Source organism: Hordeum vulgare, chromosome 3H, assembly GCF_904849725.1.
Source record: "Hordeum vulgare subsp. vulgare chromosome 3H, MorexV3_pseudomolecules_assembly, whole genome shotgun sequence".
Lineage (NCBI taxonomy): Eukaryota > Viridiplantae > Streptophyta > Magnoliopsida > Poales > Poaceae > Hordeum > Hordeum vulgare.
This window is the reverse complement of record NC_058520.1, coordinates 241,365,922-241,391,349: the sequence shown is the minus strand read 5'-3', so window position 1 is coordinate 241,391,349 and position 25,428 is coordinate 241,365,922. Positions and strand designations below refer to the sequence as shown.

At 48.4% G+C, this 25,428-nt stretch overlaps 1 protein-coding gene across 10 annotated transcripts in view; it reads left to right on the top strand.

The window, feature by feature from the left end:
- Positions 1-6,519: 6,519 nt before the first annotated feature.
- The window catches only part of LOC123443599 (protein LNK2-like), a 37,680-nt gene continuing 18,771 nt past the window's right edge, over positions 6,520-25,428 (top strand). For 3 of the 10 annotated variants that reach the window (XM_045120052.1, XM_045120056.1, XM_045120051.1), the window contains exon 1: positions 6,521-6,768. In XM_045120052.1, the coding sequence (XP_044975987.1) occupies positions 6,736-6,768 (33 nt within the window). In that variant the 5' untranslated portion in view covers positions 6,521-6,735. Of the gene's footprint in view, positions 6,769-11,989; positions 12,138-25,428 lie in introns of all 10 variants that reach the window. The other 7 variants (XM_045120057.1, XM_045120058.1, XM_045120055.1 and 4 more) reach the window with 5 other exon arrangements.

Here is a 25,428-nt window from a genome sequence, read left to right as displayed (position 1 = left end):
GCTCTTATGGAGCCTGCTACCTTCGGCGAATTGGCTGAAGTGGGCACGACGACTCCTCAGCGATAGTCTATGAGGTCGTCTCTGCGGGCTTGTGCGAAGGCGAGTCGTCAATACACTAGATGCCTGATCCACTACGTCATCGTCGCCGCCGCTGACGCATGCGAATTGTCGCGCCTGGGGACTCGTGTGCCTCAATTACGGCCTCTTGCTACACCATGGATCCTTCGTCTTCAATGATTGTGCTGACAACTTCGAGTCCTCGTGCTGCCGCTGTCCTACAGGTTGCTTACTGGGTGCTTTCCCTCGCTGCAGACAAATCTAGGTACCAGATGATCCCTTGTCTGTTGCAACTTGCAAGATGTGAGCTTGCACTCCCCCTGAGGCTTGTGGCGACTGGCGATGAGATGTGGCTAGACGCCTGGACTATGATCCTTCGTCGGTAGACGGTCTGATGTCAAATTTCTAGGTTTGGTTGTCGATTTCTTCTCTACCTCTCCCTGTACGAGTTATGATGTTCTTGTTTTTAACGTCTGGAGCAGAGTTCGTATGTTTTCCGTCACCGTACTCTTATTTCCGCAACAAATTCTCTCTGCTACCGATGCTCCTATGTGTCTAGACCCGTTGTGGAGTGTGGATCATCTGAGGTTGCTTTATGTTCGTTATTTTTGTTTCAGCTTGATTTCTTTCTTGCCCCTTTTATCTGAACATTGTGATATTATTCCTTCCAGTTGATTTTTTAGCTAAATAGGGAGCGAGTCCCTGCCTCTTTATATCATAAAAACAAGATTGTGCATCGCTGGGGAGAGCATGAACACTTGAGTGCAAGAACAAATAAATAGCTCCAGAGGGAACACTTGATTCACCTATTTACTGAGCATGTGTCCTCATTTCTTAATCAATGAGCCCACAATTAATTTAACTACCTCCAGGCATTGATTTCGCAACTCAACTCAGGTGGTATGTCCATGTTGTCAAATACTCCCCTCTTTTGAGCCACACATATAGTCCAATGGCAAATGTCACCTTTCCCATGCTCTCATTTTTTGCTTACCAAACGGATTGTTGCAAGTTTCACATATGTCAAATGTTCTTAATTGTATACCCCCAAGATATTTGGGATCACTTTAGTTTGGTTGAACTGCAAAACAAAATGCGACACTATTTCCTGATCTGCATAGCCGAAGTGATATCATTGTCGGCCATGATTTGTTTTTCAGCAGAACTGAACAAACTTCAAGGCTTTGTCTGACCAACAACCAGCGAAATGATTCTCCTTTTCTTGGGGCTCCAGGTGATTTCCTTCGTGGATTCGTGTTCCCAATGGGCGGGCAAAAAAATTACTGGAGCAAATAGTACCATATATAAATCAGTTATTAGTTACACCACAATCCTTTCCTACTCCATTTCTAACTCTCTCACTTTACCTTTTGCTGGAAAAAATGAGATTATTGTCGTGCACTTTAGTCTATACCTACTATTAAAGGATGGAACATTTTTGCCCGTCCGTCGTGGTCATTTTGCAAAAAACATCCTGTCTTTTTCGTTAATTAACCCGTATTCCGTCTTTAAGTGTGTCGAAACCCTTTTTTTTGTATTTTACACAAAAAGCCCTCGCATTTACGCTAAATAACCCGCGGTCCATATTGTAGTCACAACGAATCATTTTTTATAATTTTGCGTATATCCCGTGACATATGTGTTAATAACCCCGGAGCCGATGAATAGTTCAAAATTTTGAAAACAGGATAATTCACTATAGTAGCTACGTGTTTTTATGATGATTCATTTTCACCAGAATTTAGCTGCACTTTGACCATAAGCTGCACTATACATTATTACTATAAGAAATTTTATGCGGCATCATGGAAGGAATTTGTGCGCGGCAAGTGCACACATATCTGGAGAAGGAATGATGCATTGCTACTGCAACAAAAGACCTTCCAACGGGCGCCAGAAATAGGAGTGTTGCTTGATACTCCTCAGCAACGGCACCAGGAATCCTTCTGCTACGGCTACGCCTTAAGGGACTTCCTAGGCAAATATGCAAAGGATTTCCCCCGTGGCCTTGGATCCTTGCGTTGGTGTTCCCTCGAAGCGGAAAGGGTGATGTAGCACAGCTGTGGTAAGTATTTCCCTCAGTTCGAGAACCAAGGTATCGATCCAGTGAAGGAGTATCACAAGTGCCTGCACAAACACAAAAAGCTTGCTCCCAACGCTATGAAGGGGTTGTCAATCCCTTATAGATTGTTTGCCAAGTGAGAACTGAAAGCAACAAAGTAACAAAGCAAAGTAAAAGAAGTGGAAACGATAGATGTGAATAGACCGGGGGGCCGTAGTGTTTACTAGTGGCTTCTCTCATGAAAGCAAGTAGACGGCGGGTGAACAAATTACTGTCGAGCAATTGATAGAACCGCGTAAAGTCGTGACGTCATCTATGGCAATGATTATATCTATAGGCATCACGTCCAAACAAGTAGACCGATACTTTCTGCATCTACTACTATTACTCCACACGTCGACCGCTATCCAGCATGCATCTAGTGTATTAAGTCCAAAAGAACAGAGTAACGCCTTAAGAAAGGTGACATGATGTAGATGGACAATCTCATATCTACGACAGAGCCCACCTTGTTACCCTTGATGGCAACTACACGATGTGTGCCTTGCTGCCCCTACTGTCACTGGGAAAGGTCACCACACAGTAAGAACCCAAAACCAAGCACTTCTCCCATTGCAAGAATCATAGATCTAGTTGGCCAGAAAAAACCCAAGACTCGGAGAGACTTACAAGGATATCAAATCATGCATAAAAGAAATCAACAAAGACTCAAATATATATCATAGATAATCTGATCACAAATCCACAATTCATCGGATCTCGACAAACACACCGCCAAAGAAGATTACATCGGATAGATCTCCATGAAGATCATGGAGAACTTTGTATTGAAGATCCAAGAGAGAGAAGAAGCCATCTGGCTACTAACTATGGACCCGTAGGTCTGAAGTGAACTACTCACGAGTCATTGGAGGGGCGATGATGATGATGAAGAAGCCCTCCAACTCCAAAGTCCCCTCCGGCAGAGCACCGGGAAGGGTCTCCAGATGAGATCTCGCGGAAACGGAAGCTTGCGGCGGCGGAAAAGTATTTTCGTGGATCCCTTGATTTTTTTCTGATTTTTAGGGAATATATAGGCGCAAGATCTAGGTCAGGGGGGAGCCACGGAGGCCACAAGCCTGCCCACCGCCGCCCCCTCGTGGCGGAGTGGGGGCTTGTGGGCTCCCTGTAGCCCTCCTGGCTTGGCCCACAAGCCCCCTGATCTTCTTTCGTTCGGGAAAAAAACATTTCGGGGATTTTATTCCGTTTGGACTCCGTTCCAAAATCAGATCTGAAAAGAGCCAAAAACACAGAAAAAACAGGAACTGACACTTGGCACTGAATTAATAAGTTAGTCCCAAAAAAGATATAAAAGGTACATAAAACATCCAAAGATGACAAGATAACAGCATGAAACCATCAAAAATTATAGATACGTTTGAGACGTATCATGCATCCATTAAGTAAAAAAAGGCTGTAGAGTCAACCTATAATGGCAGAGGCTAAAACTTTGAGATCGTTCCCTAGAAATTTATGGTGACAATGTTTCTGACATACTTATTCTTCTCTTTTACCGTAAACTATAATAGTATCTCGTTTTAATGTAGCTTATTTTGCTGTTGGTTATTTAAGGTGTTGGCAAATAAGCGATTATTCTCCACGATGAATCATTGATTGACTAATTAAGTTTACTCATTATCTAGGCTAGCCTTTTTGCAGGGAACTACGATCTTCTTCCTGCAATACACCTCATTCTAACATATTGTGCAATAGTTGTTTCTTATGCCATTTTTGTTGTTGTTATTGTTTCATTTTTTTATCTTGTTACTGATAGTTCTTTTTATGAATAGGTTGGGTCAAAGCAAATATCATCTATGATGTCATAGCAAAGGTTATCTGTCATGTAAGGCTCCTTGTGCCTTTTTTTGTTCTCGAGTAACTCGTTGTTATCCTAATTCCCACACAATCAAGGATACTAAATTTGGAGCAAAGTACTTAATGCGCAAAATAATTCAGATAACATTATGGTCAATGTACATAATTTACTTCGGATAGATTATATATTCTTGTAAGTACAAGGTGTAGGACCTAATAACGAAAACGGACCAAGGGCGAGGCGGGTTCCCTAGGGTTCCCCCTCCTCCCTCCCTCCGCCGGCCGGCCCCGCCCCCTCCCCCTCCTCCCCTCCCACTCCGCCGCCCGAGGGGCCCCGAATCCGCGCCCCCTCTCCCCCTCCTCCCCTCCCGCGACCCGCGCCGCCCCCGCGACGGTCGGGCCGCGCCCCCATCCTCCTGCCCGCTCGCCCCTCCCTTCCCTCCCTCCTCCTGTTGTTGCCGGTGCGCCGCGCCGGCCCTTGGTCGGGTGGCCCCAGTGGCGGCGGGACTCCGGCCTTTCCCCTCCTGGCTCGGGTGGCGCGGGGCAGCCCGGGGCCTGGTGGTGCGTCTCGGCGATAGCGGCCCGACGCGGCGGCGGGGCTCCCCCTGGTGCGGCGTGGATGGTCTCGGTGGCCGTGGTGCTGCCGTTGGTGGCTGGGTAGCGGTGGCAGCGATCCGGCCTTTCAGGCCCAGATCTGGACCCCCCGGGCCCGATCTGGGTCTGGTCGGGCCTGCCTCGTCGCCTCTGGTTGGTTTGGGGCGCGGCTCGTGGTGGGGATGACAGCGTTGACATCGCATCCCTGCAGCGTGATGATGGGAGCTTCACGAGCTTGTCCATGCCCGGCTGAGCTTTTGGGCTGCATGAGGGTAGCGGCGGTGGCGGCCTACGTGCAGCAGCACGTTAGCGGGGACTTTACGAGCCCCGGGACTTGGTCGGCGCTCGGCCGGACCTTCTTGGCCTGGTGTGTCCTGGCTACTGTGTCCGGTCGGCACCCGCTGATGGCAGTGGAGGACGCCCTTCGGGTGGCTGCGCTGCTGCTGCCCCTCGGTTCCAATGGTTTGGTGTGCTCTCGTCATCGTGTCCGGACGGCGACCGTCTTGGACGGTGGAGGTAGTCCCCTCCCGTGTGGTTGTCCCCCTGTCAGATCGTGTCTTCGGGTGGTTCGCCTCAGACTGACCGGCCTTGCTACGTTGACCACGGTGAGACGACGATGATGATTGCAAGACTGAGGTGGCGTTTGTTGGTGGATGGCATGCTTAGTGGTGCGTCTCTGATTGTCCGGGGGGTGGTGGCTTGGGGGTCGGGAGAAATCCTTGTCTTTTGACGTCGACATGGTGACGCTATAAAGAAAAAATATCCAAGGATTTCAAACAAAAGTGGAAATAGTCGAGGTGATCTAAGACTAGTCAATCAGTCTTGTTTTGCATACAAATTTGACTATGGTTTGGGTCTGGAATTCGAGATTGAGCATGAACCTATCAGATTTTGTTTCCGTTTTCAAGGGAGATGTTATATATGACATGATTGCTGGTATTGGCTCAATTTCTACTACAGTTATACAAAAAGGATATGTAAAGATGAGGAGAGTGAGTAATCACATGCTTTTTGTTACTCCGTTGTTCATATTTAGGACTAGATAGAGGGAAAGAGAGTTGCTAGCTCATACTACTTGAGAGTGAAGGTCATTAGGACTTCAATTTTTTGTATAGTACCTTATATGATGACATGTAGTTTTCGTATATACATATATTGAGATGTTTATGGGTAAATCTGGAGCTATGATGAGTTATCACAATAAATTTCGTATATAAATATGATGGCATGTAGTTTTCGTATATATATATATATATATATATATACTTCTCTTTTTATCATCTTCCCAACCGAATGTCCTTTTGCCTTACTCCCTTTGATGAGTTATCACAATAAATTCAGGTTTGAAAAATACATGAAGCATTGGTTTTAATTGTTTGGTTAATACAAATTACGAATTTTCAGAAAACAACTCACCATTCATGAATGTTATTAATCCATACAAAAAGCAAGAGACACAACGTAAACGTGGTAATATATCATGTCATCGTAAATGATAACATACCATATAAGAGAAACACACACCTACGCATGAGCGTTTATCTTGTTCATAGGGTATGACGTCCCGTGGCAACGCACGGACGATCAACTAATTTACTTAATGCAAAGATTGACTCGTGGATTCTCGTCGGCTTTTGTGGTTGATATTAATGTCTAATTAAATTTTTATTTTCAAAATATTTATGATGTATTTTTTCGCACCACATAATAAATGAGTCACGACAGCGTTGAGCACACACCGACCCAAACACAATAATGTCACTTTAAAAATGAGTCATGATAGCGCAAGCATCGATCTAAACATGTAAATGGATTAAAAAAGGGCAAAATCAGTGTACAGTTCGATGAGTTACTCTAAACCAGCGGTTTAGCCAATCGGAGAGCGGCATTTGATCGAGCTCTCTCCGCCACTACCTGGATGCGCTCCCTGCATACGTGGCGGTAGCCCCACCCCACACCCCCGCCAGGCCATTTCCCGGCCACCACGCGTCTGCAGCTCCCTGGACTCGGCTCCTCTCGTCTCGGTTGGGGGTGGGGATTGAGGATTTCTTCCTCGCTCCTTCTTTTGTTAGTAGCTGTCTGGATATATCGCTGGCACCCGGGAGACAGCACGAATCGTGCTCTCGTTCGGGCGCGGCCGCAGCTACCTGAGCTGGAGGCGGAGGAGGATGTTTGATTTCAACAGCGAATCCCAGCAGCAGGTGCGCCGCGGCCTCTCCCTTCTCCGCTCTGTTCTAATTTGCGTTCTCCTCACACGGTTAGATCTGGTATGGGTTCACAACGTGTCATGTATGTTGCGTTCTAGATTTAGGTGTGGTGGTTTGAGAAAGGGATTTTGCTATTCTTTGTCTCGTTTTTAGGTGCAAAATAATCCTAGACGTGCAGAGCTTTAGCGGATCTCCGAGACAGTTTGTGATTCGTTAATAATCTCTCCGCCCCCTGATTTTCGGGTGGGGGGCCATCTTCCAACTAATAGTATACCTTCAAATCAACTTCCCAGTAATATCTACATATACGGGCTTATTTTACATGAGATTACGGGGAAGTTGATTTGGAATCAGGGGGCGGAGAGATTATTAACAAACCACAAACTGTCTCGTCCGTAACAATCCTATAAGGCTGTCCGTAATGGAAGTATCATAGGTAGTATCATGTATGCTAACTAAGCAATTTCGATGAAGTGGCATAGAATTAAATGAAGAAAGAGAGAGTTGAGTATCATATTATGATACCGTATCATATTAAACGATGTGTTACAATGTGTCTTGCATGGCAATAAATGGACTACCTTATGATACTATGCATTACGGCTATGGTATCATACACTAGTATCATATGCATGATACTAGTATATGATACTACCATTACAACTAGCCTAAAGCTCTGTACGTCTAGGATCATTGGTCTGAGCGCAGCAGAGCAACTCGCTTTGACAATTTTTTTTGACGGGAGCAGTCATGGTTTACTACTAGTCCTAGTTACGGGTGTAGCCGGTAAGACTGCTAGTACTAGTTATGGGTGTAGCCAGTAAGACTGCCTATTGCTTCGAGGAGTACTGGAATACTGCGCGACGTGCTTGAGAGGGGAAAAACCACAATAAATATTTTGTATGTGTGTAGTGTTGCTGCAATCTGGCTCTCACATATTGCTGACACCAGTCGTCTTAAATGAGATGTATCTTGTGTGCAGTTGATTAGTTACCGAATGCTGCAAAGTGAACAAATAATGGTTTGACGTCCGGAATCTTTATTAGAGCATCTTCAATAGATGCTCCAAATTTTGGCGGTCCAAACAGGTGATGGTCCAAATTTGGAGCACCAAAAAGTGCTTTTTTACATCTTCGAAAAAGGCTTAACTCCAACAGATGGTCCAAAACGGAGATGTAAAAAAAAAGAGCATCTCCAATAGATGGTCCAAAACAAAGATGCAAAACCGGCCTGCGGTCGCGCGGCTGCTGTTCAGCCCTGTATAGCCGCGGTTTTGCGTTCAAATATCACTTCAAATTCGAAGTAAGTGCATCATCATCATAGTTCAAATCATAACAAAAGTGCATTATCATCATCATAGTTTGAAATCTCTCTACCAAAAGTGCAATGTCCCAATCAAAGTTTTTTGGCCTACAAACTAAAATACACATGAATATCATTCATGCGGATCATCAACACCACTGGCCTTGTGAACCGTGGTACGATCATCATCATCACCGACTTCTTTGTCGACGTTGTGAAGCGGTGAAGTACCGTTGTCGAGAGCATGACCGGAAGCACCTTCATTGCCTGGTATCATCGAAGCCCTCATCGTCCATGTCAAGATTGTCATTGTTGAAGGGGAATAGAGGGATTGGTGGAATTGTTGTTGTATTGCTTGAGCCTCATGGGCATATATATATAGGAGTACAATGATCAACTTGGAGTACAAGGCAAGCTAGGACAAATCCTAGTCTATCTCATATTTCCTAATAATCAGTATACTCAACACCCCCCCGCAGTCACAACGGTAGCGACGCAGATGGTGAGACTGGAGAAGAATCCGAAGGTAAGCCAACGGTCATCCCCCCACTGTCGTAACGGTCGATGCATCGCGGAAGTCGTGGCTGGAGTGAAAATCGACGAGATTGCTAAAGCAAGGCGGTAGCCCTTTGTGTCGATGTCGAGGTAACCGAGAGCGTAGGGTGGTGTAGCCGTGGTCGAGGTAGCCGTGCGAAGAACGCCGTGGTCGATGTCGAGTCGGGGTAGCCGGTGTCGAGGAAGTCGTCGTGGAGCCGTGGGCGCAAGGAGGCGCCGAGTTAGTCATGGGCGCAGAGGTGCGCTGGGAAGAAGACGTAGCTGACGACACGTAGCGCCGGGTTTGCCAAGTACGGGGACACATCGTGGACGAAGGCACGCATCGGTGTTGCCAGCACTGCGCATGCGTAGACGGACGAAGTCGATGTTGGCGATGCGCCGCGCCAGGCTTGCCAGGCCTAGGAGCACATCGGGGACGAAGGCACACGTCGGTGTTGCCAGCACCGGGCATGCGGAGACGGGGACTTGCACACAACCTATACGCCATGTCGAGGAGGCTAGCAGAGAAGGACTCGACGACGGTTGCGGCGCAAATCGGCGTGGGCCGATGTTGCCCGCAATGGTCGGAATAGATGAAGTGGTCGGGGAAGACGAAGGCGACGCTCGCAATGAGCTGGTGATGGACGAACATGAAGGAGGTGGATGGGCGGTGCGGCTCGAGTGAGCGAGCTGCAGCAGCGCCAAAGGAGAGCGGCGGCGGCGGCTGGTTAAGAGCGCGGCGGCGATGCTCGAAGTAGGCGAGGAAGAGCCCGACAGCATGACGAAGACCGGCGCGGACGATGGCGTTCCCGTGCCGAAGGAGACGGCGCGGCACATACCACCGGAAGTCAACGCGCGGGGATGGCCGAGTGGACCGTGCGCTGCGTTGCTACGACCCGAAGGGGCGATGAAGCGGCAACGCGTGGGTCGGGACGACGGCGGGAAGACCTCGGGGTGGCTGCGTAGACTGCGTGCCGCAACGCTACGGCCCGAAGGAGCAAAGCAGCGGCGGTCGGCGGGCCGTTGCAGCCACGGGGACGGCCTCGGGCGGCGGCGGGGACCGCGTGCCGCTGCACTACAACCCGAAGGGGCGGTGTAGCAGCGGCTTGCGGGTCGGGGCAACCATGGGGAAAACCACTGGGCAGCGGCGCCGCGCCCGACGGGGCAACGCAGCGGCAGCCCGTTGCTCGATCGGTGGAGGGGCGCTCTGTACTCGGGACAACCTTCACAGGACCTGCGGAGGCGCATGCAACCGACTGATCAGGTCAGTCGCATGGCGCGAATGTAGTCGATCGCGGCGGGCGGGTGATCAATCTGATCGCACACGAGGTCCGGGGCGCTGCTCGATGATGATGACAGCGTCGTGGACGATGATGCGAGGTGGCCGAGCAGACCTAGGCGACTTCGGCCAACGGGGAACGACATGCCAGAGGAGGCCGGTGATGGGCCGGGGAGCCCGAGGGAGCCGGCAGGCCCGAGGCAGCGGCAAGCTCGGCAACCGGCGAGGGGGCCGGCAGCTGAGGCAGCCGGCAGGCCCGGCGCAGCGGTAAGCCCGGCAACCGCCGAGGGGGCCGACATCCGGCAGGCCTAGGGCAACCGAAGTTCCCGAGGCGGCCGACGAGTGGCGACGAAAACGGAAGGTGGGTGATGCAGGTATCCTGTTCAGTGTGGGGCGGCGACGACGGCGTAAAGTGACAGGCGGGCAGATGTGCGGACGACGGCCATGATGGGCCGCCGCGTCGCGCAAGTCCGCCAGGTCGAAGTAGAGGCCGGCTGGTCGCGCCTAGGTCGGAGTAGAGGCGCGCAGGTGTCGACGGCGGCGGCGGGCGACGCAACCCGATCTTAGATCGAAAAACCAAAAAGGAAGAACGCCGACCAGGAGACCGGCAAAAGAGAGAAAATCCGGATCAAGAGATCGGGAAAAAGACTCTAGGGCAGCCGGTCCTAGGTACGGGCGGCACGGTCCCCGGTGGCGGTCATGAAAGCCGACCGCCCAGGGGGCGGCGCGCGAGGCGGAAGCGGTGGCGGCGGCTAGGTTAAGGAACTTGCGGCAGATACCATGTTGAAGGGAATAGAGGGATTGGTGGAATTATTGTTGTATTGCTTGAGCCTCATGGGCATATATATATATATATAGGAATACAATGATCAACTTGGACTACAAGGCAAGGTAGGACAAATCTTAGTCTATCTCATATTTCCTAATAATCAATATACTCAACAGTCATCACCATATTGGGTTTCATATTCTTGTGACAGATACTCGTGCGACACAAAATCATCATTTGCCACATTTGTCGCGTGCAAAAAAGCTTCGTCATCAAGACTACAATTGAACAACAAACATTCAACATCACTTCAATTTGAAACAACAAACGAGAGCACACATTTTTTTAACCTTTGTGGCATTTCATCGAACATGTTGGAGGGGGTGGCCGTCGGTGTGGCCAAATCTTCCTCCACGGCCGGCGGTGGTGGCGACGGAGGTGGAGGAAAGGCTCCTTGGCTGGTAGAGGACGTGGTCGGCCCTAGCTGCGAGTCGTCGGCCCGAGCCGCCGCGGCTGCCTTCGAGTTTTTGGCCGGCCGTGCCGCAGTTTCGGCTGGGTTTCGACAGCGATTAGCCGGCCGTTTTCGTGCCTTCGGCGCCTTCGCAGGAACCGCCGGTGCGGAGGCGACGCGAATCCGGGGTGGCGGGCGGGGGGCGGCGGCATGGACGCGACGGCGGAGGGCAAGTTTGCCGCGGCTGCAGCGGCGGGGTCATCGGCTTCGGGCATGGCGGCGGCGGAAGGCGCGCGCGGGGGGGGGGGGGGGGGGGGGACGGGCGGGTCGCGACGCGGAAGGCGAATGAACTGGCGGTTGGGCGTTGGCGCGCGGCCGCGGTTTTTACATCACTTGTATCTCGTGATGTAAATTTGCATCACGAAGTTTTCATTTTTTACATCACCGGGAGGCCGCGGTCCAATTTTTTTTACATATGGACCGACTGTTGGAGCAGCGTTTTAGCCCCAGACGGTCCAAAAGTTAGGTATTTTTACATTTAGACCATATTGAAGATGCTCTTAGGGGCACATTTCTGTTGGATCCTGGTGCACTAAAGATTTCCCACAATAGGTATCAAATAAACGGTCCACCCCATGTGTAACGCCCCCTACTCTCTCTTAGACTTCAGAGGAGGGATTGATACAGAAGTATCAAGTTTGAGACTGTCAGATCCCAAACCAAATCAACCGAAGATTAGCGACACTATTACTGTTTCCGTGCTCCTGAGGTCACGCTCGACATTCATCCTTGATCGGAGGGCTCAAGTCGCTTGATACCGGTTCACCCGTTTATGCTCATTATTAGCGATTGATCAGACTCTTCACTACCTCTGATGCAGGACCAAGTCCTATTATGCCCAATCTTCACAATCTGGAGGGAAATTGAGGAAATCTCAAGAACACAAGAGAATCACTTACGAACGAATCCACCACACAAGTTTACCGAAATCACCACCAATGAGAGACACACCTCAAGATCCGATAAAGGTAAATAGGTAGAGTTCTTCCCAAATAACTAGGAGAGATGGGTCTTGGGAGGTAGTTCTTCCGCAGTCTAAAGGGATATGGAGGTCTTGATAATCCACAAGGGGATTCTTCTCATACGAGGAGGTCTTGATCCTCTAGGAGGAGATAGATGAGCAGAGCTTTCCCAAGGTAAGTCTAAATGCTTTGCTAACTCTAGAAAATGGAGGAGGTATGAATTATATAGTGTCTGGAGGTAGGTGGAGATGTCGGGGGTGCATGGGTCAATCCCCAGTCATCCTCGCAGGCAGGCTTGTATCGGCTAATGTAGTGCGTCCAGAGCACATGTTTGGCCGCCATGACCAAATAAAAGAATGGGAAACATGGTCACCTGTACCTCAGGGCTTAAACAAGTGCCTGGGATGGTTGTAGGGCTGTGGGCTAGCTGAATAAGAAATGAAAGAGAGAAGAGGAGTTGCGAAGCTTAGAGCATAAGCTTCCATGGGGTTTTCACCCTGGTCTTGGATGCTCTCGGCCATGGGGAAGTTACTGGAGTAACAGGGATGTGAGGTGATGCTAGGGTAAAAGTTTGGGACAACGTAAGGTCAAAGCAGTAAACCCTAGTTTAGTCCAGAAAGTGTTTGATAGGTTTTTACACTATCCCCACCATGATCTGGTATGTGAAACATGGGATGTGAAGCTCTAGTAAATTTTGGTCTGAGTTTGCATATGATACAATTCCAAACCCTAGAAATGATCAGAAGGTTTTTTATCTGATTTTGGGGCAAGATGAAGCACATGATCATGTGGTGAAAAGTATGTGGGGTGCTGAAAATAGTCTAAAGAAGCTTGGGTAAATTTTTGGGGAATTTTGAAACAACATAAGTATATATTTTTATTTAAAAGCCATTTCTAGCCTTTACAAAAAGAATTTAAATATAACGTTTGTATAACTTCCCAACTAATATTTTTAAGGGAATGGTGGTTGCATATATAATAGACCACACAAATGATTTTTAATATTTTCTTGTTTTGTAAAAATAAATACTTTTAGTTCAAAGCTCTATTTTGGAGTTCTGGAAAAGAAGATGGGTTTAATTGCTTTTTGGCTAAAATAATTTGTAATAAAAATATTTTTAGAGTTTAACCACATGGCATGATCATTGGAAAGAGTTACTTCCATAGGATTGGAAGAGGATAGCTATAGAATTGTCTATGAATTAAATCAACAATGAAAATAAACACTTAAAATAAACAAGGCATTCATAACCGGAAGCAAATTTTTGATGGCTCAGTTAATGACCTTTATTATCTTAAGTGAGGTCATGGAAAACATAGGGTGTGACGGGTGCCTAACATGCATTTGCGAGAAAGAGCGTCTGCAACAATATTTTCTTTACCCTTTTTGTACAACATGTCATAAGGGAAAGATTCTGTGTGCTCACTCTACTTAGCATGCCATTTATTCAATTTGGCTTGATTCTTAGATGCTTAAGAGACTCATGATTGGAATGAATATGAAATTGCTTAGGCCATAAATATTGTGCCAAACTTGGAAGACTCTAACCAAAGCATATAGTTCCCTATCATATAGGTAACTCAATTGCGTGTTGGCTAGTTGCTCACTGAAGTATGCTACTGGATATTTCTCTTGTATCAACACTACACCTATGCCGGTTCCATTAGCATCACACTCAATTTTAGAAGTTTTATCGAAGTTGGGTAAAACAAGCTAAGGTGCATGTGTCAAATGGTGTTTAAGCCCATTGACACCTTATATTGTGAAGGACCGCAAGTGAACTGTGACATTCTTTCTGCTAAGTGCATGCAACAGTAAGGCTATACTGCTAAAGCCTTTGTCAAAACGATGGTAGAATCTGGCTAAACCAAGGAAACTTCATGCTTGATTTAAGTTGCCAGAACCATGAGTTGGTCGTGAGATCTTATGGGTTTCACCTCTAGCCTACCCCAACTTGTTTGGAAAACCAAGATACTTCTTTCTTGGATGCCTGAAGTTTGTGTTGGTTGTGACCAAGACTTGACAACATCAATTTTAGTTTCATCAAGCTTAATTCCATTGGAAAAACTATGTAGCCCAAGAAAATAAGTTCATCGGTGCAAAGTGTGCATTTGGCGAGACTAGCATAAAGTTTCTCATTTCTTAATACTTGTAGCACTTGTTTCACATGAAATGGGTGCTCATTAATAGATTTGCCATACATGAGAATATCGTAGAAGTTGACCACAATATATTTGCCAATGAAGTGTCTATGCACATGATTCATAAGGCCCATAAGGGTGTTATAGTATATGTGGATTGCACTAGCCCTTTCCATTAGTTTGGACTTTTGGTTGGGTTGGCTAGTGCATGAAGCTTAACATGGTATTCGAGCTAAGGTCTTGAGTTCAAGTGCTGGTTTTTGCAATTTATTTAAAAAATTGCTGGTAGCCCCCTTTGTGTCCACGTGGAGACTGTTAGAGTTATAATATAAGTCATGTACCCTTTTGTATTTATTCCAATATATAAGGGTGCATATAGTCCATCACCTGTACATGTATATATACTGGCCTATGGCCTCATGGGAATACAAGTTGCTTATTCCTAACATGGTATTAGAGCCTTAGGTTTTTTTTTTCTCGCACGCGCAACTCGTGCTCCGATCCAATCTCGTCTCCCCGCAGTCGCCTTACGTCTCGTCCGCATCTGGGGGCTGCTGGTTCCCGTCGCTCAAGTCAACGCCGGGCTCCTGGTCCCGCCGCGATCAAAGCGCCTGCTGGTCCCGTCATCTGGAGGCTGCTGGTTACGTCCCCGTCATCTGGAGGCTGCTGGTTCCCGTCATCTGGAGGCTGCTGGTTCCGTCCCCGTCATCTGGAGGCTGCTGGAGGCTGCTGGTTCCGTCCCTGTCATCTGTAGGCTGCTGGTTCCCGTCATCTGGAGGCTGCTGGTTCCCGTCCCCGTCATCTGGAGGCTGCTGGTTCCCGTCACCACCAGATCGAGGCGAGGCGCTCTGCTGGTTCCCGTCCTCCTGCTGGTTCCCGTCACCATCAGATCGAGGCGCGACCGTCTGCTGGTTCCAGTCGCCTCTGCTGGTTTCCGTTCCCCTGCTGGTTCCCATCACCACCAGATCGAGGCACGGGCCTGCTGGATCCTGTCCCCACCAGATCGAGGCGCCCTGCTGGTTCCCGTCACCACCAGCTTCCGATTTCGTCGGTTCTGACGTGATCTCTCTAAAAAAAAAGATGTCTGCTGCATCCGGCTACGTTGCTGTTCCTCGTTGTCCAGTGATCTTTGATGGCACTAACTACACCGAGTTCATTGGCTTCATGCGCATTCACATGCGTGGCATCCGTCTTTGGGGTGTTCTCTCTGGCGAGGTCTGCTGTCCGCCACTTCCGGTTCCTCCTGTGGCTCCCACTCCGCCGACCCCACCGTTTCTTCCTGCGGATGCTCCTCAGACCGCAAAGGATGAGGCTAAGCTTGCTGATGAGGTCGCCATCCGTGCTTATGATGAGAAGGTTTTGGCTTATGAGGAGGCTCTTCAGACGTATCATGGTGCTCTGTCTGCTTACACCCAGTGGCTTGATGATGATGCTTGTGTTGCAGCTGTTCTCACTGCTAGCGTTCTGCCTCAGTTTGCCTCTGAGTTTCTGGGCCTTCCTACCGTGTTTGAGATGTGGACTCGCCTTCGTCAGCGCTATGAGCCCTCTGGTGATGCCTTATACCTCTCTATGGTCCGTCAGGAGCATGCTCTTCAGCAGGGTGACTCTAATGTTGATGACTTCTATGCACAGAGTTCTGCTATCTGGCGCCAGCTTGATTCTCTCCGCAGTGCTGGTTGTCGCACTTGCCTCTGTTCCCAGGCTGTCCAGGCCGACCTGGAGTTTCATCGCGTCTACGAGTTCCTGTCTCGGCTCCGTAAGGAGTTTGAGCCCCGGCGTGCTCAGTTGTTTGCTCGTGGCCGTATTTCTCTCATGGAGGCGCTTTATGAGATTTGTGCTGAGGAGACTCGCTTACGTGCTGCTGGTTTGCTGGAGGTTCCCTCGGTGCTCGCTGCTCGGACTTTTTCTCAGCCACCTGCTGCATCGACCCCTTCTCGCTCGAGTGCCCCGCCGCTCTTGCCCACTCCTTTTGGAGGCTCCGGACGCCCACGTCCACATTGTGCCTACTGCAACAATGATGGTCATATTGAGTCCCACTGCTACACGAAGAAGAAACACTTGCGCAAGGCGCGATCATCATCTACAGCGACTTCGCCATCTACTTCGACAGCTTCCGCCATCGCTTTGACTGAGCAGGATATTGTGAGACTTAAGCGTCTGCTCGTTGCTTCAGGTTCTTCCTCGACGGGTACTGCTGGTTCTGTGACTGAGGCTTCCCGCACTGAGCAACCACCTTCTACACAGTCAGGTACATCCCCATGGGTTCTAGACTTTGGAGCTTCCTTTCATATGACTTCTAATTCTTCCACTCTGTCCTCTCTTTGATCGCTTGATTCTCCTATTCATGTCCTCACCGCTGATGGTACTCCCCTTTCTGTCGTTAGTAGAGGCAATCTTACAACTCCTTATTCTGTTCCTGATGTTGCTCATGTTCCTCGACTTACCATGAATCCGTTTTCTGCTGGTCAACTTGCTGATTCTGGTTGTCGTGTCATCCTTGACCTTGACTCTTGTTCTGTCCAGGACCGTCGCACGCACACTCTGGTTGGGGCTGGTCCTCGCCGCCGTGATTCTGAGGGTCTTTGGGAGTTGGACTGGCTTCATGTTCCTTCCGCTGCCCACTCTATCGCCAGTTCTTCCGCTTTGGTCGCCTCGGCTACTGGTTCCTTCCAGCAGTGGCATCATCGACTTGGTCATCTGTGTGGTTCTCGTTTGTCGTCGTTAGTTCGTCGAGGTCTTCTGGGGTCTGTCTCAGGAGATGCCTCTTTAGAGTGTCAGGGTTGTCGTCTTGGCAAGCAGATTCAGCTACCATATCCACATAGTGAGTCAGTGTCTAAGCGTCCTTTTGATTTAGTTCATTCCGATGTATGGGGTCCGGCTCCCTTCGCTTCGAAAGGGGGTCATAAATACTATATTATTTTCATAGATGACTTCTCTCGTTACACATGGCTTTATTTCATGACTTCTCATAGTGAGGTGTTATCCATTTATAAGCGTTTTGCTGCCATGGTTCATACTCAGTTCTCTTCTCCCATTCGTGTGTTCCGTGCTGACTCCGCTGGCGAATATATCTCTAAGATGTTGCGTGGTGTTCTTGCTGAGCAAGGGACTCTCTCTCAATTCTCTTGTCCTGGTGCTCACGCTCAGAATGGCGTTGCTGAGCGCAAGCATCGTCATCTTCTTGAGACGGCTCGTGCATTGATGATTGCTGCCTCTCTCCCACCTCATTTTTGGGCTGAGGCCATCTCCACCTCCACCTATCTCGTCAATTTTCAGCCTTCAGCTGCCCTCCAGGGTGGTGTTCCTTTCGAGCGTCTTTTTGATCGTTCTCCCGATTATTCGATGCTTCGCTTGTTTGGTTGTGTTTGCTATGTTCTTCTTGCTCCCCGCGAACGCACCAAACTGACAGCTCAGTCTGTTGAGTGTGTCTTCTTAGGCTATAGTGATGAGCATAAGGGCTATCGTTGTTGGGATCCTATCGGTCGTTGGATGCGTATCTCTCGGGATGTGACTTTTGATGAGTCTCGTCCCTTCTACCAACGCCCATCTTCCTCGACTTTTACAGTGGAGGATATCTCTTTTCTCACTTTTCCTGACACACCTATCACACCCGTCGAGCCTTTGCCTACTCGTCCCGCCCCCCTGCTTCTCCCCCTCCAGTCGATTTGTCGCCACCATCTTCCACGGTCTCTTCGTCTAGCATGTCATCGGATTCTACACCTTCATCTCCGGTGACTTCTTCGTCGCCACTCCCCGATTCTATTTTGGCGATTCCTCCTTCCATTGTTCCATCTTTTTCTCAGTGTTACACTCGTCGTTCACGTTCTGTGGATGCCTCTGTGGATCTGTCGTCATCCTCGTCTCAGCCTACTTATGGCTTGCGTTCTCGTCCTCGTCCGCCTGTTGATCGCTTTGGATTTTCCACCGCTGGCGCTGCTGTTCTTGAGCCAACTACTTATCATCAGGCTGTTGTTCATCCCGAATGGCAGTTTGCGATGGCCGAGGAGACTGCTGCTCTTGAACGCACTGGTACGTGGGATCTTGTTTCCCTTCCTCTCGGAGTCCGTCCCATCACTTGTAAGTGGGTCTACAAGGTTAAGACTCGCTCCGATGGTTCTCTTGAGCGTCACAAAGCTCGTCTTGTGGCTCGTGGTTTTCAGCAGGAGCTTGGTCGTGATTATGACGAGACTTTTGCTCCTGTGGCTCATATGACCACTGTTCGTACACTTCTTGCCGTGGCCTCTACACGCCACTGGTCTATCTCTCAGCTTGATCTTAAGAATGCTTTTCTTAATGGTGAGCTGCGTGAGGAGGTGTACATGCAGCCTCCACCTGGGTATTCTGTTCCTGATGGCATGGTATGTCGTCTTTGTCGCTCTCTCTATGGCCTTAAGCAAGCCCCCCGCGCCTGGTTTGAGCGTTTTGCCTCTGTGGTGACTGCCGCTGGTTTTTCACCCAGTGTTCATGATCCAGCATTGTTTATTCACCTTTCTCCTCGTGGTCGGACTCTTCTTCTTCTCTATGTTGTTGACATGGTCATCACTGGGGATGACCTCGAGTATATTGCCTTTGTCAAGGCCCGTCTTAGTGAGCAGTTCCTTATGTCTGATCTTGGACCTCTTCGCTACTTTCTTGGGATTGAAGTCTCTTCTACCTCTGATGGCTTCTTTATATCCCAGGAAAAGTATATCCAGGATCTTCTTGCTTGTGCTGCTCTTACTGATGAGCGCATTGTTGAGACTCCTATGGAGCTCAATGTTCACCTCTCTGCTACTGATGGTGATCCCCTCCCTGACCCGACGCGCTATCGTCATCTTGTTGGTAGTCTTGTTTATCTAGCTGTCACTCGTCCGGATATCTCTTATCCGGTTCATATTCTGAGTCACTTTGTCTCTACTCCCACATCGGTTCACTATAGTCATCTCCTTCGTGTTCTCCGATATCTTCGGGGCACGATCTTTCACCGTCTATTCTTTCCTCGCTCCAGTTCTTTACAGCTTCAGGCCTATTCGGATGCTACGTGGGCTAGTGATCCTTCAGATTGCCGTTCACTTTCTGCTTACTGTGTTTTTCTTGGTGGTTCTCTCATTGCCTGGAAGACGAAGAAACAGATTGCAGTTTCCCGTTCGAGTGCAGAGGCTGAGTTGCGAGCGATGGCTCTTTTGACGGCAGAGGTGACTTGGTTACGGCGGTTATTTTAGGATTTTGGTGTTTCTGTCACTACACCGACCCTGCTCTTATCTGACAGTACAGGTGCTGTTAGCATTGCGCGCGATCCCGTGAAGCATGAGCTCACCAAGCATATTGGTGTTGATGCTTTCTATGTGCGCGCTGCTGTGCAGGATCAGGTTGTTGCTCTTCAGTATGTGCCTTCTGAGTTACAGTTGGCGGATTTCCTGACGAAGGCCCAGACTAGAGCACAACATGGCTTTTATCTCTACAAACTCAGTGTTGTTCATCCACCATGAGTTTGAGGGGGGGGGTGTGTGTTAGAGTTATAATATAAGTCATGTACCCTTTTTGTATTTATCCCAATATATAAGGGGTTTCCTGCATATAGTCCATCACCTGTACATGTATATATACTGGCCTATGGCCTCATGGGAATACAAGTTGCTTATTCCTAACAGAGACCTCTTGAGTCATACGTGAGTTTTGCGCGCCGTCGCTCTCGTCCGGTTGTGCGTGTTGACTTGTCTTCCCCGTCACATGTGAGAGGGGGTGTTACAATATATATGGATTGCACTAGCCCTTTCCGCGAGTTCGAACTTTTGGTTGCGTTGGCTAGTGTATGAAGCTTAGCAAAAGATACTAGTAGCATTTGACAAACCAAAAGGCGTAAGAGCATCTACAGCTGGACATAGCAAATATGACCCCCTAAACACCCGCGGACGCGCTCGTTCAGTGACCAGGCGTGTCCCCTATTTATCCGTCCGCGCAGCCACACTCCTCATTTTCTTCCTCATATGTCCGGTCACTTGCACGTGATTGGTGGAGAAAAAGAGAGAGAAAGAAAAGAATGAATGAAAAAAAGGAAAATGTGGTCCGGGGTGGGGTCGTGTCCTACGTGGCAGACTGACCGGGCGTGCCCGGGCCCCTTCGCGAGCCCTCATATCCTCCTTATATTTGAGATGGATATGAGAGTTCTCGGACAGCTCGGGCATATAGGGATGATATGAGTGGTCCAGTTGGGTCACTTTTTTCCTTCTCTCTCCTGTCCTGTCACTGACCGGGCACGTCCGCGGGCATATGAGGGATCGTTTGAGGCGTCTGGCTGTAGATGCTCTAAGGAACCACTCATACAAGCCTTGGTTTTGAAAGCTGTTTTCCATTCATCTCCTACTTGCATGCGTATGGTGATAACCACCTTTTAATTCAATTGTTGTGAAGATGGTGGCGCCACTCAATTCATCTAGATGTCATCTAATCGTGAGATAGGATCCCTATAGTGAACCCTATAGGTCCTCGCGTGGTTTCGATTGCCAGTAGGATGCCCCAACCAGGAGGACTCGCTGCTGGACTGGTGGAACCGCGCGCGACACAACACCCCCCACCCACAGCGGAAAGGGATGGCATCCATCACCCTGCTCCTACCCTGGATGGTATGGAAGCACCGCAACGATTGCGTGTTTGACAGGGCACAACCCTCCATTGCTGCACTAATGTCAAAAATCAAGGAGGAGGCTACCTTATGGGCACGGGCTGGAGCCAAAGGGCTTCGGGTTATCCTACCGCAGACATGGGATGTACACTAAGTAGCATTAGAATGCTTGTATCCTGCCTCCTAGGAGGATTGTAACAAACTCTATCTTTTCAATATAATGAAACGCAAAGGTCCTTTGCGCTTTCTCGAAAAAAAAACAATGTTGTTTATGGCTCTACAATCACAATACATTCGCCAAGTTTTATCTTTCTTGGGCACTATGATGGCCTGAACCGCACAAGGGCTAAGGCTTTTGCGAACATAGCCTTTGTCAAGGAGCTCCTGTACTTGGCGTTGGACTCCTATATCTCCTCAGGTTTGACGGGGTATGGAGGTCTGTTTGGTAGCGGTGCGCCGGGTACGAGATCAATCCTATGCTCAATCCCGCGCAGTGAAGGAGAACCGGGTGGCGTCTCGGAGGGGAAAATACCCTCAAATTCCTGCAAAACAGGAAGCATGGAGCTAGGAAGAGGGGGTAAGTCGTTAGTTAATGCGACTCCCCCTTTGCACATGAGTACAAAGTGAAGCAGGTGAGCTGGGCTCTCACTCACTTCCTTCAAATCTTTTTGGTGTCTAAGAGGACAATGTCCTTGGTGGCACTCATTCCTTGCCGTTCCACTCGAAGCTATATTGGTTGGTGCACCAATTCTGAATCACTCCGCGATCAAATTGCGAAGGACTTCCTGCGGAAGATGACATATGGTAATTGGGACCTCATCACACTCATAGTATCTTCATATGCTCCAATTTTGAAACAGACTTCAATCGTGTGCTCAACTTTGTTAGTGCCGGAATCACTCAACCATTGCACCTTCTATGAGCGAGGACGTCGCTTCTTTCTGAGGTGTAACTTGGAGCTTAGTTCTTCACTTGCCATGTTGTGACAACTACTACCATCTATGATGACCTTGACGGATCGACCTTGAATGCCTGCTTTGATGGAAGAAATGGCACCTTTGATCATGGTCATTTTGTTGTCAAAGTGTAAAAATCTTGGAGACAATGAGGGTCTAGCTCGAATCATCTGTCACAAAAGACTTGACCATCTTTGGCATCATTGACTTGGCGGTGCATGGACACATTATCCAAAGCTTCCATTTCACCTTCACTTAAGAGAGTCATACTTGACATCTTCATTGATGATCATGGTCCTTGTAGGGCATTCAAAGATCTTGTGGCCTCGGCCTTTGCATGTGAAGCATTGGATTTGACTTGTTTTATCGGTGGCGTCCCTTGGAGTAGTGGAACTTATTGTAGCGCGAGGCTTGAAAGAGCTTGTTGTATAGTAGGTGGACGAGTTGATGTAGTTGCCGACAGTCTTGAGCTTGAAGGTCCAACACTAATGGGTGTAGCTCGAGTATATGGAGCCGCACTTGGAGAAGCTTGAGTGTTGGTGCCGAAGTTTCTCGATGAGTAGGCGGAGTACTTGGAGTACTTGGCATCATCTTGCACTTGTGGCTCCACCTTTGTTGCTTGGTGCACTATCTCAAGTAAGTTGTAGAGTTGGAAATCCGCTATCTTCTTGATGGGGTGATTGGGTCCATTGAGGAAGCTTGCCATAGTTTGCTCATTTGATTCCATCACATTAGCTCAGATCATGGCAATTTCCATTTCTTTGTAGTACTCTTCGACAGTCTTGGTTCCTTGCTTGAGCACTTGTAGCTTCTTGCAAAGATCATGAGTAGAGTGTGGGGGCACAAATCTTGCTCTCATTACTTCCTTCATAACTACCCAAGTAGCAATTGGAGCTTGTTTTTGCTCTTGGCGATTGTCTTGAATTTGTTCCCACAAAATATGGGCATAGTCGTCGAACTCGAGTGAAGCCATGGCAATCTTCTTGGGCTCATCATAGTCTACTAGGAGATCTTGTCCACCTTGAGTGCCCGAGATAGGTATTCTTCAGGATCTGTGCCTCCGGACTTTTTTGGCATTGTGAACTTGAGCTAGCCAAAGTGTTCTTCTCCGTCTTGATTGTGTTGAGGATGACGCTGCTGTTCTTTTCTTGGTGGATAATGAGGTGCATTTGCTCCCAACCTTGCTTCCTGGCGTTGCTCCATGCGAGCTTCTTGTCCTTTGGTTGCGCTCTTGGGTGTTGTATTTGGTGTCAATGCTCACTACAAGTTACTAGCATCTGCCCTTGTGATCACAACTGATCAAGAGAGCCCGAAGTACATCCAAGACCAGAAGCTCACGGAGCGAATTCAACATAAGTTACTGGTGAAATTATTGGGTTATAATTACACTGCAGAGTATAAGAGAGGCAAGGAAAACAAAGCTGCTGATGCACTTTCCAGAGTGAAATATTTGGTGTCAATGCTCACTACAAGTGCTAGTGTTCCTGTCTGGATTACCGAAGTGGTAAAAACTTATGCTGCAGACCCAATAATCAAAGAAATCACATGTGCCATCAGCAAAGATGAAAATTCACGTTACACATTTAAGAATGGAATTTTCAGATATGACAACAGTTATGGGCAACTCTACTAATCTCAGGCAAGACATTTTGTCTACTTTTCACATTTTGTCAAGATCTATCCTACATGACAGATAATAAAGCTGAAAATATACCAATAGACCATACCCTGGTCTGCTTCAACCTCTCCCTGTTCCTGATTTTGCTTGGGCACATATTAGCATGGATTTTGTGGAGGGTTTGCCCATATATGAAAAGAAGGACATGACATTAGTAGTGGTGGATAGATTCATAAAATATGCCCCCTTTATTGCTGTGAAACATCCAATATTTTTTTTTGAAACTCTGAAACATCCAATTACAGAGCAAACTGTTGCTAGAGCTTTTTTGAACAATATATATTCAGGTTAACATTGAATGCCTCATGTCATTGTCACTGACAGAGACAGGATTTTCACTAGTAATCTTTGGCAGAAACTGTTCAAGTCCCTCAACATCACCAGTTCAGTACTAGCTATCATCCACAGTTAGATGGTTAAACTGAAAGAGTGAACAAGTGCTTAGAGAATTATTTCAGATGCATGTATTTTCAGCAACCTAAGAAGTGGCACAACTGGCTAGCTTTAGCAAAGTGGTGGTACAACACCAGCTTTCATACCTCTCTGAAAATGACCCCATTTCAAGCTCTGTATGGTTCTCCACCTCCCATGTTAGCTCCGTCTACACTACCTGACTCCGTCTGTGAGGACAGTGAGAACTTATTAAAAAACAGAGAGCTAGCAATGGAAGTGATCAATAGGAATTTGCTGAAAGCTCAAGACAGAATGAAGTACTTTGCTGATAAGAGAACTGACAGGCAATTCCAAGTGGGTGACATGGCCTATCTCAAGCTTCAACCTTACAGGCACACCTCACTCAGTCCCCATAATCATCTGAAACTCCATTCCAAATTTTATGGGCCTTTCAGAGTGCTGCAATAAATTGGGAACACTTCATATAAATTGTTCCTTCCAGAAGAGTGCCTTCCATGTCAGGCAGTTCAAGAAGCATGTCAGCCCTCATGCCATGCCAACTCGTCACTTGCCTCTAGTGGATGAGAATGGATTGGTCAAAATGGAGCCAGAAAAGGTACTGGAAAGGAGATTGATTCCCAGACCACAGGGGAACATCAGTATTCCTGTAGTATGCTGGCTAGTGAAATGGGTGGACGTGTCGATCGAAGCAGCAACATGGGAGGACTCAACATTTATACAGAAGTTTTTTCCCTCGTTTCAGCCTTGAGGACAAGCATTGTCTCAATCGGGGGGTATTTTTTCGAGAAAGCGCAAATGACATTTGCGTTTTTATCATTGAAAAGGCAGAGTTTGGGTTACATGTCCTCCTAGGAGGCACCAGTTACAAAGCAAAAACGAGAGAACTTAGTGGACATCCCAGGTCTGTGGGAGAACTACTCTAAGTCCGCGGGCGCCCGCGTTGGCCCAGGCAGTGGCCTCCTCCTTGATGTTGTTGAGCAGCTGCAGCGAGGAAGGCTGGGCCCCTTCAAAGGCGCAAGCGTTGCGGTGTTTCCAGATCATCCATGGCACGAGGAGGGTGGTGGACGCGAGGCCCTTGTGCAGCGACTTCGGCGTATTCTGCCTGGCCTGCAGCCACCAGTCCATGAGTGAGGCCTCATGGTCTGGTGGGGTGGCTGTCATCCTGAGCCAGGCAAGGATCTCATGCCAAGTTTGGCGAGCAAATGGGCATTCTAGCATTAGGTGGCGCATCTTTTCTGGGGCTTGATCGCAGAGCAGACATCGGGGGTGGTGCTGCATTCCGTGGCGCGCGAGGCGCGAGCAATCGGGGGGTATTCTCAGGTTCCAAACCGAATCAACTGAAGAATAGTGACACTTTTACTGTTTCCGCATGACGCTCCTGAGGTCGCGCTCGACGTTCATCCTTGATCGTAGGAGTCACGTCGCTTGATACCGGCTCGCCGTTTATGTTCATTGTCAGCCGTTGATCAAAGATCAGACGCTACACCACCAATCCCGAATCGTTGT